Source organism: Aptenodytes forsteri, unplaced genomic scaffold (genome assembly GCF_000699145.1).
Source record: "Aptenodytes forsteri isolate BGI_AS27 unplaced genomic scaffold, ASM69914v1 Scaffold354, whole genome shotgun sequence".
NCBI lineage: Eukaryota > Metazoa > Chordata > Aves > Sphenisciformes > Spheniscidae > Aptenodytes > Aptenodytes forsteri.
The window spans coordinates 59742-78405 of record NW_008795043.1 but is presented as its reverse complement, the minus strand read 5'-3'; the positions used below and the strand labels follow the sequence as shown (position 1 = coordinate 78405).

Below are 18664 nucleotides of genomic sequence, written 5' to 3'. Positions count from 1 at the left end.
CTAAGTTATACACATTTATATCTATTTTTTGGAATTTAATTTAAAACTAATTTCATGTAGTTAAAATTTAAACCTATTTTGGTAACTGTATAATTTTGAAGAATTCAAAAGAACTGACTCATTTCAGTGCAATGGCCCAAAAATGCAAATTTGTATTAAAATTTCTATATATTGATCATCAGATTATATCTGTCATTCTGAAATAATTGTGATGCAAACACTTATCATCATAATTTCATGTAAAGATATTATAGCTTAAGCAACACAATTAAAAAAATAATTTTGCAAGTGTATCAGACATTATCTCCGGTGCTAATATCTTGGGTAAACATTATGATAATAGTGCTAATTCTCTGAATTTTAATGTAAATTTAGTAATACGAGGCATTTTAAAAAATTTGGCTTCTTGAAGTCTTGTGATTACATAAGTCTAACTGAAATAGATATTTTATGAGATAGGTACTATATGAAGAAAAATAACATGTCTAAAATATATTTTTAAATATCCTGAAAATTGTAAAGTAAATTTGGTTTCTGTGGTCTAAGGATTGTAGGATGGTTTGGGCTACTGACATTGCTGCATATTTTTGTATTTCATCTCACTCATGCATTCCTTTTTTCTAGAAGGATGGTTTCCATCCTAAGAGTCAATGTCTTTTATACTCCTAAATTTCAGCTACTGTGAACGCCTAATGTGGAGTCCTTGAAATGAATTAACTGAAAGACTCAGGGAAACTGATCTGTTATGGCTAATCTTCTCTGCATTTGTCACATAGTGGCATCTTCCTTAACGTGGTGTAAATGATAGAGCTGGTCATTGGTCTTCAAAAGTGTTGGCTAACACTTCATTTTTTGTGTCTGCAGATTGCTACTGGGATTAAAACAAGGATCCTTGAGGGTTGTTAGTTTTTACGATGTGAGGTGGAAAAGTGACAGCACCACTGTAGTGTGAATTGTGGAGATTTTAAAGACCTAATTAGCACACTGCATATTGTATGTGAAACACTGGATAACATTAATCTAACCAAATTTAAATGCTCACAGAGTACATGCAGAACTCAAACTACATCAGAACTAGCTGCCTACACTACTTTAAGGAGCTAAAGAGGAGAAATAGGAACTTATCCCATTTCATTACAATAGTGATCTAATGTCAGATGATTCATAATGTAGATAAACGCATTTCATGCCAATGAATGTAAAGGGACAGTACACAGAAAGGTCACAATTAGATGCCAAATAATTGGAAAAAGTGCAGCCTCCCCAGTCTGGTCATATTATTTATTATTTTTGTAAGACTACTGTGTGCCACATTAAGGCCTATATAAACTCTTCGTTATTGAAAGTTAAATAATGACAATAGCTGTGCTTTATAATCATCAGCATTTGTGCTTTGCCCAGTTAATGTACACCATATAATTATGGATTTAAATGATTAACAATATAACAATGGTGCAAACAATTCATTATTTTGTTGCCAGTGAAATCTGTTTTGACAAAGGCTAATGATACTTCACACTTGAAGCAACTTGCATCTGTAACAGCATTTCAATCAAGGCGGCACCGCTACCAAGTACAGATGGATTCTGGATCCTTCCGATATATACAATGGAACAAAATTAAATCTGATGGTAAGAGACACTTACTTTTCCAGAATGTATTATTAAAACCTTGTGAATAAAATCTATGCTTGGTACAAACTGTATGAAGGTGGTAAAGCTATCTGAGAAAAATCATGCACGAAGTGATTTCAACTTCAGAAGTTCACGGCTTCTCAAATTTTAAACAGAAATGAGTTGTGACCTTTTGTATTAAGCAGTGAAAGAATAGCATTCTGTGTCAGGAGAATGAATATTTAATGGGTGGTGACTGTTAGTGCATTTGGAAACACCTGTACATGTGCTTAATGGTATGTCATACCCAGCCAGCATTTCTTCTGTGAGGTTGATATCAAGGGCTATAGAGCCCCACATGGACTACTGCAGGCATTTGGATAGATCAGGGACAAATGACCCAAGATATACTGGTAGTTTTTAGTAGTGTTAAAAACAAAACAGGAAAATAAACACCACCACCACCACCCCCCCATGACCTTCTGTACAGCCATAGCAAAACTGTACAACACAGCACTTTATACACTGTTTCCCCTGGGACATGATGGAAGAATCAACTACAGAGTTTAGGCGACAACCAAGCTGCTCTGTGCAGTATCTGAAGGTGTCCAGCTCCCAGAACGACCAATGGTGCATATGGGTCTCAAGGGAACATGGGATAAAATTGGCACGTGTCCATTCTCAGTAACACGGATAGGGCTAAGTGGCATTGGGGTATCATGTAAAGAGCAGGAGAGGAGGGGAGCCTTTCGTGTGGCACAGAAAAGGATGAATCTCACTGGCTGGCACAAAACTGTGTGTTAATCCTTTAATGTGGTTGGGAATTAGAAGCTGTAAAATGTTTCCCAGATAGATCGCCTCGTTAACTTGCTAATTCTGTCCCAATCCTGGCTGCATACAAAAAGCCTTGCTTGAAACATAGCCAACTACTCAGAGTACTTGTGTTTATGATTTGGGGATCTACCAGAGAAGATGAACATCCTCTTATAGCACAGCTTTGCAGGAAAGTCTCTGGCTGACTGATTTTTCTGCTTTCTCTATATAGAATAGGCCAGGGAACCTGATGTTCTGTAAATCATCTGGCAAGGACTCAAGGAAGTTGCAGGGAGGATGCTCTTCATGGATTCCCTATGGAAATCTTAAGCAGCAGACTTTTGTAAGTTAACAGGAAGAACAATTTCCTTTAAAACTACACCTGTAGAAGTACATTAAATGTGCTTGGAGTAGCTCTTGGCCTTAAGGCCAGCTGGCATAGGACAGTCTGTGTCGCTACCGTGAAAGTTATTTAACCTCTAAACCAGGATGGCTGCATTCAAGCTGCTTATAGGGAATGGTCTCTCCCCCATGCTAGTGTCCAGCTGGGCTCCGAAATTGTTTTGGAGAGTAATTATGGGCCAAAAATATAGCAGGGACCATTGTTACAATTTAACAGTTAGGCAAGCAAGTTCCAGTGCCCAGGGACATTCCCTGGTACCACTGATATACTGGGGTAGATATAGCCTAAGGGAGCCTTTGGACAGTACAGCAAATATACTGGGCAACAGTGGACTTCTGTTAATTCTTTCAATAAAAAAGCAGCTCCAAGAACTTTGCCGTGGCTCATTCCCAGAGCTCAATTCCAGAATCACAGACTGCAGCCTTCCTAAAAGGATAGTTGTGCAGGAGCTTTTAAACTCGGCCATCAAGCCTTTAAAGAGCCTTCACTTCATTCTTTTCCATTACAAAAAATGAAGTGTTGGCCATGTATTTTGTGATGTCCTCTTCATGTGGGTGATTTGCAACAGGTTCCTTATGCCTGTGAGTTTTGCTGCTTTCAGCTATGTTAACAGCAGCAGGTCACATTCCAGTACTGGCACGAACCTCTGTGTGAGCTTCCTAATGACACTTTGTATTTCAGTCTAGCACCAGGGCAGTTTGTGTTTGATGAGGTAAATTTTTCAAGATAAATAAAAGGAAAAAAACCCACCAAACTGAAAACTTAAGTGTACTTTCAAGTTTCCTCTACAATTTTCAACTAGATGATAGGCCACTGAAACTCTGCTATTAAAACTCTATCTGGGCAAGGGAATTTTCTCACAGTATGTAAAATTTCTCAGATGTTTTAAAAAACCTACTGGTGTAAACCAGTGCATAGCCATTGACATCCATGTGATGGCTATTGCTATTAAAAGCCAGACAAGGAGTTGCCTCCATTTTGATAAGCCTGAAATAACCTTGTCTTTTAAAATCCTGAGAGTTGAGCTGCTTCCAAGCCACTAAAGTGGATATACATACTTGGTGATCATTCAGCTTTTCCACTCTTTAAAGACACGAGTGAGCTTGGTTCCTCCAAGAACCTCCAAGAACTTACAGGGTTTTGTGAGGCTGGTATAACCTTCCCATTCCCATGTGGAGGGGAAATCAACAAAACTCTGGGGCACCATTTCCCACACTCCTACAGCACACAGTCTATTTCATGTTGAGGAGTCCCTTGAACTGATGCTAGTGGAGAAGACTTTGACAAAATTCATCAGCTGTACTTAGCTAACAGAAGTGAACAGAAATAGAGCTGCAAGAAAAGCCACTAGGCTTTTGCCACACGTGACCTTAACCGCCATTGGAATTGTGGAAAATGCAACTGTGGATGGATCAACCCATATGCAGTAGGTTTTTATAGGCAGGTTGAGGCATGTTATGAGTTCATTGGTGGAAATGTTCTCACCCAAATAGTTTTAGGATTTTTTTTTTATTCCATCACTGAAATGAAAAGTTTCTCCGAGAATTCTGATCGGTTCTCAGTGCATATATTAGCAACTGCAGTCATCAGCAAGCACAGCTCTGAGTTTTGCTACTTTTGATAACACTAGATACTGCAAATATTTCTTCGGGTTTGTTGGAACTATTTTCATTAAATATTATAACTTTATGTGTCAACAGAATTGTTAACTGTTATGGTATTCTGAGGAATCCTTCTCCGGATCACTGTATAACATAATGCTCTTAGTCGCTGAACCTACCAGGTTTGCTCTTAATTTTTATTATTGATGTTCCTCTTAAAAGTCTGTCTTAATTCTGAATTGCCTAATTGTGTACTTGTCTGTAGTGGTTTGTTATATATGCTTAATATATGATGGTGGATTCTCCATTTCTCAAACTAGACCAAGAGTCCTATCTTTTTTAAATGATCTGTCCCCCATTCCATGACAATGAATAAATGAGTGATATTCTTCCCAACTAAGTTTTACAATGTATGAGGAATGATCTGTCCCCCATTCACTGACAATGAATAAATGAGTGATATTCTTCCCAACTAAGTTTTACAATGTATGAGGAATAGATGCTCTCTAACATTAGTTCTAACACTAATGAATTTTTAAGGGATGTGCAAACTATGGATGTTCTAATGTTACAAGGTACTAGTTGAATAAATAGTAGAATTTGCATGAAACTATTTGATTTTCTCTTGAAAATAAATGAAAGCACAGAGATCTGAAACAGAATTCTGTTTCTTTTCTGTGACCCCAAGGTTAAATAAAATGCACATACGCTTCCTATATTATGACTAATACTATGATAAATTAAATCCTGCTTCAAAAATTGGTATGCTTACCCCATAAACAAGTTCTCCCACCATCCCATTCCAGATTTTTGTCTCTGGATCCCTTGCTCCATATTTTCCATCAGGAACAATGGCAATTTTGTACTTGATACCAATATGTTTTGCAATTTCTGACGCCAGATCTACACAGTATCCTTCAAACTTGTCATTCCCTTCAAACGTATCATGGTTTTTCTTGAACATAACATATGGGGCTTCCTATAATGAAAGAAGTAGAACTGTAAAGGAGAAGTATACAGAATATACTCTGAAAAGTAACATGTCATCTGCTGACTGAACAACACACATTTTATCAAAAGTTCATGGATAGTATTAACACATTTAAATTAAAATTTATGAACAGAAATCCTTCTGGAAAGGTATACTATTTACACTGTAATTTGGCTTATACATTTCACAAGATTTATCAACCTTGCAAATTATAAACACAAAAACGATCCAAGAATGCATATAAATTTTACTTTGTTTTAAGTGAAAGACCTTAGTGCAGTATATGCTAAATTTAAAGCGTGAGTAGAGGTTAAACCTATACAATACAAATGACTGTGGGATAATGCAAGGTATAATTTACACTTTTGACTTCAGTAAGTAACCATATCCTCTAACGTAGTGTGTTTACTGTCTGTAATTGCAGATGCACAGCCTGAATGATTTGCTTTCTTGGGGTTTAGAATGCATAGTTACTAAGAGGCTACATGCATTTTAGTGAGAACATAGAAATATGCTCCGGAGGAAACACTTATCTTCCCCTTTGAATAAATAGTGCAGATTCTGCAAGGTCTTTTAGGATGAATCTAAGCAAAATGCATGGACAAGAATGGTATTAAGCTGACACTGACTTCAAATGCTGCATGAAAAAGAAGTACCAAAATATTTTTGGTTGGTGAATGCCATTGAAAAGAAGTAAAACCTGTCTCAAAAAGTGGATCTTACATTCCCTGTGTAAACCATATTATCACAATAGTGAACATTATGTGATTGGGAAATCAAGGTCACACTGGGAAAACAAGGTCACATTTTTCTTTTTTGCTCTATGTAGATCAGACTTTAGCAATCATTATGTAAAACTATACTTTCTGGTGGTATTTTAAATTACTTCACATAATTCATATTCCTAGCCAGTTCCGGATAAAATACTTGTCACTAATGTCACCCTTTGTTTGAATTTACATCACAAAATGCTGGCAACTTAAGTTTTCTCTGTGCTGGCCCCAGCGACTGTTGGTTTTTTGACACTAACCTTGGTAGTACTCTGCCCTATTCACATCTTTCCTACATACATAATTAGTACCAAAATAAAATAAAGGTAAATGTGTAGTCTGCAAATGTCTGCTTCATTGAAACTACATCAACATCAGCTGTAAGCAACAACAATCTTGTAACCTCTATTAGGTGTTTAACAATGGAGGATACGTGGCATTACATAAGCAATAGGGGGACTGAATAAACCAATTACAAATTTTTTCAGTGTGGCAGGTAATTTTTTCCTTTCGGATACAGATATGTAGCTCCTATTAGCAGGGTATGGATCCACCCAAGAGAAGAACTTGACAGGCAAGCCTGAACAGGATCTTTAATTTACTATTATAAGGTGAAAAGGCAGAGAAATAGAAAAGAGAGAGATTATATGTGGGAGGCACTATTCGCTTTACTTATGTAAGTTTACTCCCTGTGGTAACTCTGCCCAGGACCCACCTCTGTATAAGGATGGCAGAATAGAGCTTTGTGTAATGTGAGTGGAGAAAGTTGTGTAGTTCGTTTACTTCAGTGTGAGAGAAAGGTCCCAGATTAAATTCAACACATTTGGGAATGAGGAAGTGCTAATGTTTCCTTAAAGATAGAGTCAGGTTCCCAAGTATTGCAGGAATGTCTCACTCTCAGGTGTATTCCCAGAATACCTCTCCTCCCATCACCTCCTTCTTATGTTATTCTCTGCTATGGACATGCCTCTTTGGGCCACAATCCCTTAGCAGTAATTCAGTGTTGGAGGCCATTGATGCATTATGGCCATTACTTTGGTTAAGGAACCACACAGCATAGAAAAGTGTCCACGATGATCACTTCCAAAGTCAAATTCTGGCTACCTGGTTCCTTGACCTATACAGAAGTATAAATGCCCAAAGAAATTTGAGGTTAACAACAGCAGATTGTTGCCTTTCTTGAGCACATAGTTATGACCACTGCATGGCTAAGGATTGCCAAGGACTTCTAAAACTGGGGCAATCACAAAACAAGCTGTTACCATCCTGATGTGTGTGGCCTGGGCACTGAGAAGACCACTGAGCTACAGCATTAACTACACACTGTAATCACTAGTGATGCAGTGCAATGCCTTTGCCCACACAGAGTTTGTATCTTCGAAGGAAAACTGCTGAGTATTACCAGCAGCCTGCACCATTTCTTGTATTCCTATCCCCAGTTAAATCAGCTTAATCTCAACCACCTGTCTTCCAGAGGGAGGGAGAGAGACGAGCAAGGAGAAGAGGTCCTGCCCTCTCTTTGCTGTAGATCTTGATTTTGGGAATTATTTTGGGCATGAATCAAATGTTCCTCCCTTATGTAGGCTTTTTGTTCCCATGAGAGGAAAAAGCAAAATCTGCGTCTTTCTACGTAAGTTATTTCACAAAAATGGTTAAAAATAAACAGAGGTGAAAAATACTATGTCTCCTGACTGTGATTTAGCCCACTGCTAGCTAGAAATACCACCAAGTCTTGTCCAGTATCCTGCATTTGTGGACTCTCCTTACAAGCTTCAGTTACATTTGTTTGCTGCACCTCAAAAGCAATTTTGTTTTTCAAATACCAGAGTTAGTGACTGCTAGCTCTTCTGATTCAGCCTTTCTTATATATCTCAAGCCAAAGGCATACAATTAAAGTCACACCAGGAAATAATAATTCTGGAGAGGGACACAAAGCAGACAGGCACAGAGGAGGCCAGGTCAGCCTGCTCCTTCTCCCAAAACCCAGACGCTGTGCTTCTGCCTGCACCTCATCACTGACAGGGCTGCTACAAAAAAGCATTTTGACTGTCTCTGCACAGCAAAGCAAAGTAACAGATGCCTTATTTTTCCTGTTAAAGGCTAAATAAACTTCAGCCCTCCTCCCCATGAGTTCTGTGAGGGAATGTGGAGAAGGGAAGCAGTGGGGTCCAATACTGTCCTTGGTAGGTGCAAGCAGTGGCAATCCCATCCAGTGGAGGGACCACCAAGTGAGGGCTCAGAAGACCTGGGCTCTGGCAGGGATCTGTTGGGTGACTTGGAGGAACCGCATTGGTTCTCTCCCCATCCACTTCTCTTTCTACACACTCTGATCTTACCGATTTAGAGCAAAATACAGCAAGGAACATCTCTTATAATGCAATTCTCTTATAGAGTAAGGTAGTACCTCTTGCTGTGACTGCTTTAAAAGAAGCAGCAATTGAGTGAGATCTGCCAGTGTGAAACAATACAATTAAAACCAATGGGAACACCTACTACCTTTTGCTTACTATGTTGTCCTTTCCCTTCTACCTATTTTACACAGAATAAATAACAGTTTCTTTAATTTTTGTGCCTACTTTACCTGCCAAATAATGAGAAATGTATTTTCAAGGTAGAATCTGATGGGGGATGTGGGTGGGACTGAATGTGGCTTTCTGATAAAGACTGTTTGCAAAAAAAATCAAATAGTAGCACTAGTTTTAAATTCTGTCCATTTCAAACTTTGGGGGTGTTTCAAACTAATGAGGTGTGCAGATGTTATTATAATAACATCAGGGCACTGAAAGGCAAGTTTTACTGGTTTGTTAACAAGCAACTTACATAGATGAACTTGCAAGGTCACACTGCAAAGTCATCAAATATCTGAACTGATCAATTGCATGTACTCAGCCATATCTTGGTGCTCTTTTCTATCTATGGCACTGAAAAAGATGATTTTTTCTGTATAATCTATTACAATAGCATTTTCTAAATTAGTAGTAATGTTAGTGTAACCATGCCAGTCTAAACATATAAGAGGTGCAAGATATCTATGGAGAGGTAATATCGTCTATTAGATCAGCTGGAATAGCTGAAAAAAGCAGGCATGCTTTTTGACCGTTTCCAGTTATAGCATCTTGTCTAATAGAAATATTACTTCTCCCCACCATCTTTGTATTTACTACATTTTTCAACTATAAACTCTTAACCTACTGATGTAAAACACAGGTTTGACTTACTGCTGAATGAGGTTTAACACCGCAATATTTGCAAGATTTCAGCTGCTTAATAGTATTCTATGGGGTAGTGAATCAAGGAAAAGTCCACATTGAAATGATCAATGACTAGCACGGAACAGATATTTGAAATGGTGCAAGTTTTACTTTTATAATTCACAATTTTATAACAATACTTAACATTTGTAAATACAAGTTGATGTCTGCAACAATTACCTTTATAGATGTAAACAAATCATTCCACCACATTGCCACAAATTCATGTGTACAGTAAAATGCTCACAACTGATGATTCATACTGTAAGGGAAGCTGGAGAAAGTAACTAACCCAAATACCAAACAGATCTATGTTTGGCTTTCCTATTCTAAAGTTCATTTCAAAATCTTTAAACACTGTAAAAATAATTTGTAAAAGTGACAAATACTTGTGCAAGGAAATGTCTCATTTTTAGAACAGGAGTGGCACACATTATCACACTTTATTCTGAAAGAAACTTCTGTAGATGTCAATGGAAGGTTTTTTGGTTTTTTGTGGTTTTGGGGTTTTTTTTCTGAATAAAGTGTCCAGGATTCGGTTTGAAGTCTTTATTACTGTCATGCAACAAACTTCAATTTTTTGTCCAGTCTACTGAAGAATTTAATTAATAACATTTCTAATGAAAAAATATTTTTCTATTATGAGAAAGGAGGTTATAGTTAGAGTTTTTGAGGTAAGACTCCATCAAGAGTATATCAGTCAAAACAATGAGGGTGGTTCTCAGTCACCTAATGAAGGTATCTGTCATCTGAGATGCCCTATGGTAACCTGCTTGACCTCCAAGTGCCGTTCTGCAGGTCCTTTGTGCTGCCCCTTTACGGACAGGTCTGATATCCTCAGTGCTAGGCATCCACCTATGGGCCACTGAATGAATTTCTAAATCCTAGTGGACTTTGATGAAAACTTACTTACTTGGGGCACAGCTCATTCCACGTGCCTGAAGCAACATACAGTAGTTGAGACATCCACGTGGAGTGGTCATATATGGTGTAAAACAGGCAAGTATCATCCTGCCAGTGTAAGACATGGGGAGTAGGAAGTATATAATAGAGCATCTCAAATGTCACTGGGTACCTAGAAGTGGGCAATTGAATCAACACCCTTTGTAAAGTCATCTACATTTAGGTGACTCAGTCTTGAATTGGATCCTGCCCTTGAAACTTTATCTGCCAACACCAAGACTATCTCATTAAAATACTGAGCTGGAAGCCACAATGCAGACGCAGCTCATTGTACATCAAGCTTTGTATCTAAAGGATTTTTATGATCTTTTAAGTTTTGCAATCTCTGCAAACTTTGTACAGAGTTGGCTGTATCATGAAATGGATTAAAGAGTTTGGAATAGTCTTCCCAGCCTACTCTCCTATATTCTACTTCAACATCTTGTCATTGTATTTCTCAACTTGCTAAATTAGAAATGATGATCTTCCTAGCTGGGTAAGTCACTCACTTTAGCTTAGTGTTAGAGGAGGGCTGCACATGGCATCCCTTCTCCTGTCATACAATGAGCCTACTGTGCACTTGGAGGTCCCAAACTCCCCCTGGAGGGAATGCTTCTGCAGACAGGTAGAAAATCTGTCCTTTCCAGAGGGCCAGATGTGCAGGAGGCTGTGCATCACATGAGGTGCAGGACACAGGGCTCTCCCAGGAACTATAAAAAGCAGGGCTGCACAGCAGCTGGTAGAGTAAAGCGCACCAGCTGCCCCTGCTGCCACCTCTCTCTGAGCTGCTCCTTCACCACATGACTAATCGGAGATAGCTTGAGTGCCTATGCGCTAAATCAAAACTGTTAAATAAATTCTACGTGCTTTAACTACGTTACAAATGAACATAACATTTTGCCAAGTAGAAAATACTGTAATTCGTTATTATGCACCTTCTATGCAATAGCCATACAGCCACATTACAGCAAAGTAAGCACAGTCACATAAAAACTGAAGAAACAGCAGGCAAATCAACTTGTGCTATTTGGCTTCAGGCAAAAATTAAAGCGAGCCATGCTGAAAACTTGTAAACTTTTCTTACGCTGCCACGACACCTGTCTTTAAAGACTGAAAAGCCTGACAGCACTGGTTGCAGAAGCTTTTCAGTTTAATGTTGGAAAATATGCATGCAACCAAAATTATATGCGTCATTCTAAAATGGTTCAGCTTCCCTTCAATGTGAAGAGGGCAATGAAGAGGTCAAAAAGTCTCTGTCTGGCATTTGCAACATGACTATAATACAGAGAAGAGCAAAATAACAGGATTCTGAAAAGTTATTCTAGTTAAATATATCTTTTCTTTGTGTGTGTGATCATATGCTTGTGGATGCTAAATACATTGCCCTGGCAGGCCATATTAAGAATCATGGTTCTAATCTGCCTTCAGCATCATGTGTGCAGCTCCCAGTGGAGTCAATGGGAGATGGGCACGATAAGGCAGAATTCACCATATATTCTTATTCAAACCAAATTCTGATATATTTCTCTTGCACTGTGATTTTGAAACATTGAAAGGGGACACTTTTGGTCAAGCAGTGCTGCTTTCAAATAATTGCATTTATCCCAAAATAACATGCTGCATAAACATAGGGCATGCTTTGGAATATTAATTCAGCTTTTTGGTTTTGAAAATGATCCCACCAGTCCTTTCAATACAGGGACTGGAAAAGTTCTTTTGAAGATAACATTTATTATGCACATCAAAATGCTTCAATGCAAACAGGACAGGCAAGATAACACATTTTAAAAGCTTTCTTGTTTTCCTTTTTTTCCTTTCTGGCAAACAAGAACCTTTTATATTACTTTTCATTATTATTTTTTACTCGCTTCTCCTAAGCTTGGAGCTATTTATGGAAATTACAGTATTCATGTATGGTAGCTTCAGTCAAAGATATCAGGATTGGTATGAGAGGAAAATTTCGACTGAAAGCTTGTTATTCACATCGTTCTCTTCTCAGCTTGGCAAAGTTGAAGGTTAACGTCATCTGTTCTAGACATTTCAGATTAGTCACAGAACTTTTCTTGGTGGTTCAGTGCCTGGTCATCCAGTCAGAGGAACAGTAATCCATATGGAAAAATTAGCTCAATGCTACTAGACTGGTGGTTAATACTTGAGCCTTAGTTAGGAATGTTCGCAGCATCTTGGGACTCTTTTCTTCCTTGATCAATTTCTTAAAATAGGATTCTTCATCAGAGGCTGAAAAGAGGAGGACTGTACTGAAGTATATTTTTTTTTTCCATCACCAAGTCTTTTAAAAAAAAAAAAAAAAAAAAAAAAAAAAGTTACACAGTTTGGTTAGGAGTTACATTCTGAATTCCTGTATAGTAGTTTGGTTGGTTTGCATCCTGCAATGATAATCTTTAACAGGAGATTTGTTAAGACATACTTAATGTATAAATGCTGATACACACTGCTGGAAATCTGGTAACTAACTGCATTTTTGAGTAAGAAAATGTCTTGACGCTTTCCTTTGGATTATTTTCAACTCTGTATTCAATTAGAAAAATTATTGCTTAACACCACATACAGAATATTCCTTCCCATTTGAGACACAGCTTATTCTAAAGGGTTAAAATCTCTTGTCTAAATGAAGCAGGTGAAAAGGGCAGTGAACTGAGATGTAAAATCTTAAAAGTGGTCAGGTAAAGGTCACCTTTTGCCAGTTGGCTTTGACAAACATCAGCTTAAAAGGGCATGACTGCCCATGTCTGACTTCAGAGGGAAAATTGTTAAATATTTTGTTTAAAATACAGATTTGTAAGAAACAATGGTTTTGAAAAACTACATATTAAAAATGTAAATGAATGAAGCAACTGCATTCTCCTTTGCAACCACTCTTTAAAAACACCAATAACACTGGAAAATCAAACCCCAAACCTATTTAGATTTTATTAAAATGGAAATTTTATTGAAATGCTGAATAAACATATTAAGAAATATGTTCAAATGCATCTAGTAAATTCATGTTTTCATTCACAAGTAGAAGTAGATAATCCAGTTCTGATTGGCTGACTGAACTATACTACTTAGAATTTTAGCTCTTGCTAATGCCAATTTTGAATTTATAAAGTATCAACAAAAAAGGACACTGGCATTACAGACACCTCATTTTATACCCTCTGTTCAGTTCTATCATTTAGAGGTTTCAGGTTTTTCTTTTCTTCCAGTTTCTTGTGAGCCAAGATTTACCAATTAGAGGTTGAAAGAATTCACTTCTATTTCTGAGACTTACTTTAGTAAAAAATGCAAAAGACTGAATAAAGGAAAAAATTACCACAAGTAAATTTTAAAAACCTGATTTCAAGTGAATCATTATATTAAATGCGTACCAAAACAACTCTGTACAGACATGACAGTCGAGATAATTAAGATATATGGCTCTCACCCTCCCACTAACCTAGGAACTGGCAGACTAAATTAGACCATAACTAGAAATGAGATTGTGTCACACACCAGTATAAGCATAAAAAAAAGAAACACCTTACCAAAATTGTAGTGACAACTACTGTTCTATTCTCAATGGCTGAAGTATCATTTCCAAGTGTAGGTTCATGCTGAATCAAAACTAATTTATCCATGTCATTCCAGTAACCAACCTGCAAAACAAAATGTGTATAATTTACAGTAGAAAAGTCTATATTCTGTATAATTACAAATATAAATGATTGTAAGAACAACAGAGTGATCCAAAGATAATTTTGTACCAAAGGAAGTGCTGTCACGCTCATAGACAGGTGCACAGTGGTATGTATCTAACACTTTGGGTATACCATCTTGCACCACTGCTGCACAGAGTCAGACCTGGTATTGCTGCCACTCAGTTGTTCCTGAATGATCTGAGCTACTTACTTCGATCAGAGGCACAAGTTAAATCCCATTTTCAATAGTTTGAAGCCTTCCTGGGGCATAAATGAGATATAAGAATTTTTGCTCTCCACAAGAAAATTTTCATTCACTAATCCTCCAGATCTTCTGGTCTTAGACGGAGGAGTGAAAGACATCTAGATGACAGCTTTGCAATTCAATGGCTGATCTCAATTCCCTGCTCCATTGTGGGCCTCCCAGGAGACCCCAACCCAGGGACTTACACCAGGCTCGTTCCACTTAACTGCTGGCACTGACCTTTAGTACCTACATTAGAAGCCCTGTTATTAAAGCTTTCTTTACACTCACTGGACAGACAGGCACCACCAGACAGTGACTCAGCTGATGCCAGGATAAGCATCCCTCCTAGAAAAGTGCTTGCTTTCCCCACTGACTCTAAAGCTTGGCGAGAGTGAATTTACTCTAAAAGTATCTCTGGTAAGTGCCTACAGGGAGGTGGAACAAATCAGGTTTTCGTCTCCCTGTCTGCATTCAGGCTGCCACAACCCTTCCCAGAGCAGCCTTAAGGTGAAACAGCTGCCTTTGTTCATTGCTGGCGATGGACTACTCTAGAAACAGGTTTGAATCACTTGTTCTTGTATTCCCACGGAGAAAAAAAAAAAAAGGAGTGGTATGCCGGCAATCAGAAGCCTTCCCTTACATACAGACATTGCTCTTTGCAGTACACACTGCTGCAGCCTACAGCTGTGCCCTCTGCATTGGTAGTGATGCTGCTGGGCACAAGACAAGAGTCAACATCCTTTCCTGTGAGGGCCCAGTGGTGCAGTGCTTGCTGTAAGACCAGATGGGATGAAGGCAGCCTGAGAAAAGGAGATTCCCCTTCAAACTTGTATTGATGCTTTTGGGAGCTGCCCAATGAAAATCTCTCCACATGCCCCCCAAAAATCCCCGCAGGGTATGTACTATGTCTTTGGATGGCCAAAAGAAGATATGAGACCTAAAATACTTCACTGTTTTTGTAAACCCTGGCCAGTCAGAATCTTACAGCACACTCATCTCCTCACTCCATGTGGTGACACCATTAGTATCTGTATGTATAGTATAGCAAGTGGTATTTCTGGATTACAAATTCATCCCAATCATTTAATCTTGCTCCGGGTGAAGTTAGGTAGGAAAGGTCATTTGCAAGGCTTCCTAGGAATGCTATGTGCATGATGATCCCAGTACAAGGTGAATGTCTATGAAATATGAGCCGGCAGTGTGCCCAGGTGGCCAAGAAGGCCAATGGCATCCTGGCCTGTATCAGAAATAGTGTGGCCAGCAGGAGTAGGGAAGTGATCGTGCCCCTCTGCTCGGCACTGGTGAGGCCACACCTCAAATACTGTGTTCAGTTTTGGGCCCCTCACTACAAGAAAGACATTGAGGTGCTGGAGCGTGTCCAAAGAAGGGCAATGAAGCTGGTAAAGGGTCTGGAGAACAAGTCCTGTGAGGAGCGGCTGAGGGAACTGGGGTTGTTTAGCCTGGAGAAAAGGAGGCTTAAAGGGAGACCTCATCACTCTCTACAATTGCCTGAAAGGAGGTTTCTCTTCTCCCAAGGAACTAGTGATAGGACGAGAGGAAATGGCCTCAAGTTGTGCCAGGGGAGGTTTAGATTGGACATGAGGAAAAAATTTCTTTACTGAAAGAGTGGTGAAACATTGGAACAGGCTGCCCAGGGAAGTGGTTGAGTCCCCATCCCTGGAGGTATTTAAAAGATGTGTAGATGTGGCACTTAGGAACATGGTTTAGTGGGTGGTGGTGTTGGGTTGACGGTTGGACTCGATGATCTTAAGGGTCTTTTCGAACCTAAATGATTCTATGATTCTATGATTCTATGAAATGGCAAGTGGTTCATGAGTGGTCCCTTGTCTCACTCTTATTTGGAGATGTCTAATTCCACCTTCCCACCCATCCTTTCAGCATGCCAGACATAGGTCCCTTAGCTGAAGCTGCTCTTGCATCTAACCTGTGACTCGCTAGCAAACACCCTCCCTTTTCCCCTTCTTGCCATTCTCTTTTCTGCAACTAGATCATGGTTGTCTGTGGACCCTCTAACAAGATTGCTGGGGAATGGCTCAGTGCCTGTTCCTCTGACCCAGTGCTGACAGCATGCAGCTCCATGTCAAACGGGCAACATGAACACAAACATGTCAGTAGAACAGTGCTCTAATCCCATCTAAAGGGGCTCTCCAGGTTGCTGAGAACCTAATGAATTAAGAGACTGATCTTTTTTCCCAGGAAAGGTGGAGACAGTGGCAGTGATTTTAAAAGGTTTTTATCAAAGAGATGCAATTCAAGCTGGCACAGCTCACTTTTCAGAAGCACCTGGGGACCAGTCAGCAGCAACTCTCCCTTTTCCTCCTTCCTTGATTAATTAGGAGTTCCTCAGACCAAGAGCTGGGGGAGAGGAACACCTTGTCCATCTTACCAGAAGAGGAAAGGGAATTTTAGTGGAAAGTGGGCTCCAGACAGAGCTCCAGTGTAATTGTCAGTGCCAAAGGACAGTCTGTGCCTTGGATGAAAAGACTTCAGTATGATGGAAACTGGCATGATCAGATCAGTTATGCAGCCAATATTATTTCTAACATTATTGTAGAACCCAGACTAAAATTCACCATCACATCACATTCACCATCACTGCCTCCATGATGTGGAAAAACACCTTGTTCAGATCAATGCAGTGATGCGATATGAGAGTCTAGAAGTGCAGGGGGAAGTGCTTTTGGTTCCTGGTCTCATATGCATTAAAGAATCCTGTATATTCTTAAACCAGCCAGCCTTCCTCTTGATTTTTACGTTTACTATTTCATTAATTTTCTTCTTGAAAAAAAATTATGGAAAGGCAAGTCATTTTAGCAGTCCCTAGAGCAGTGTGCAGACACACTCACCACAGAGAATTACAAATACATGAAGTAATTCAATATGAGTAAGTGAGTATGAGTGAATATGAGTGAATATTTTTTTCTATTAGCAAAGCAAACAAGCACAAACTCTTCCCATGCACAACTTCTGGTATATTTAGTTGAAATGTTCCTTTTCTCTTTGCAGTTGCTATTACAGCACAGGAGCCTTGATTTAGGTGTCTGCAGCTAACAGGAAGCTTCAGCATCGCTGATATAGCGGAGAGGGAGGTTTTCTTCCTAGTAGGACGCACTGCTAACAAATATTCTTTTTCATCCAGACAACCACAGAGTCACAGATACAATTGATAACTGAAAATGTCAAGTTCCTGTCAAAAACTGTGACCAGCTACAGGCAGAATATGTACACCAAAACCTGGCAGTTTGGGAAGCTCATTATAATAGTGAATGATTGTTTTTCATTGTGCAATTCCTCGCTGCTGGAAAGTTCAGAAGGAAAGCAGAAAATGAATGATGTACTGTGTTATAAAAGTAAGTACCATATGAAAATGCAGACAGAGATAAAGGAGGTTTTTGAGGAATGGCAGGCATTTTTTAAAGGAATTTTAGCTTGTGTGCATGGGTGTGAGCTTGCATGTGTGTATCTGAAACCTGTGCTAAAGTAACTCTGGAACTGGATTGCTGAATAAATATATAAGATATATCATGACACTTGTATAAGTATATAGATTCACAGTCACTGTGAGAGCACTAAATAACAATATGCTTTCCTATAAATACCTCAAATCCCCAAGGAAAAGAACTTCTCAAAGGATAGGATTGAATTCAGCTATTAAAGTACATCCAATTCTATTTGGATTGCAATTGGACTTTATAGCAGTTGCATCCACCTATGCAGAGGCTGAATTTGTCTTTTAGGAAACACTATTGCAAAAATATCTGCCTCAAAGTAAATTTGTCACAACAGTTTGGCATTTGAATGAATAGTGTCATTTCTGAAGGCCTGTGTGCCTTGTAGCAATCACTGAAGTGCTTCTGCTGAAGCCCAGAAGTCACGAATGGCAAGAGAATACTCAAAAGTTTTGGTAATCAATTTTCATGTTAGTTGCCCAACTTGGAATTTAGGAACCAAATCTTAGACTGTCTTGTGCATGTACATGTGTAAGTATATGCTTTGTTTACTCCCCCCCCCCCTTTCTTTTTTTTTTTTTTTTAAATCTTGGTGAAATAATGAACAGTGAATGACAGAATCACAGAATGATTGAGTTGGGAAGGGACCTCTGGAGGTCATTTGGTCCAACCCCCCTGCTCAATCTAGAGCCAGTTGCCCAGGACCGTGTCCGGATGGCTTTTGAATATCTCCAAGGAGGAAGACTCCACAGCCTCTCTGGACAACCTGTGTCAGTGCTCGGTCACCCTCACAGTAAAAAAGAGTTTCCTGATGTTCAGAGGGAAGCTCTGTGTTTTGGCTTGTGCCCATTGTCACTGGCCAACCCTGAAAAGAGCCTGGCAC

The 18664-nt window shown here is 39.1% G+C and overlaps 1 protein-coding gene across 2 annotated transcripts in view; it reads right to left on the bottom strand.

Annotated features, from left to right (window-relative positions):
* Positions 1 to 18664, bottom strand: part of GRIA4 (glutamate ionotropic receptor AMPA type subunit 4) — a 109431-nt gene that overhangs the window by 53689 nt on the left and 37078 nt on the right. For both annotated transcript variants that reach the window (XM_009276945.1, XM_009276946.1), the window contains exons 6-7: positions 13912 to 14022; positions 5203 to 5409 (exon numbers count right to left, since the gene is read on the bottom strand). In XM_009276945.1, coding sequence (XP_009275220.1) covers positions 5203 to 5409; positions 13912 to 14022 — 318 coding nt within the window. The remainder of the gene's footprint in view (positions 1 to 5202; positions 5410 to 13911; positions 14023 to 18664) is intronic.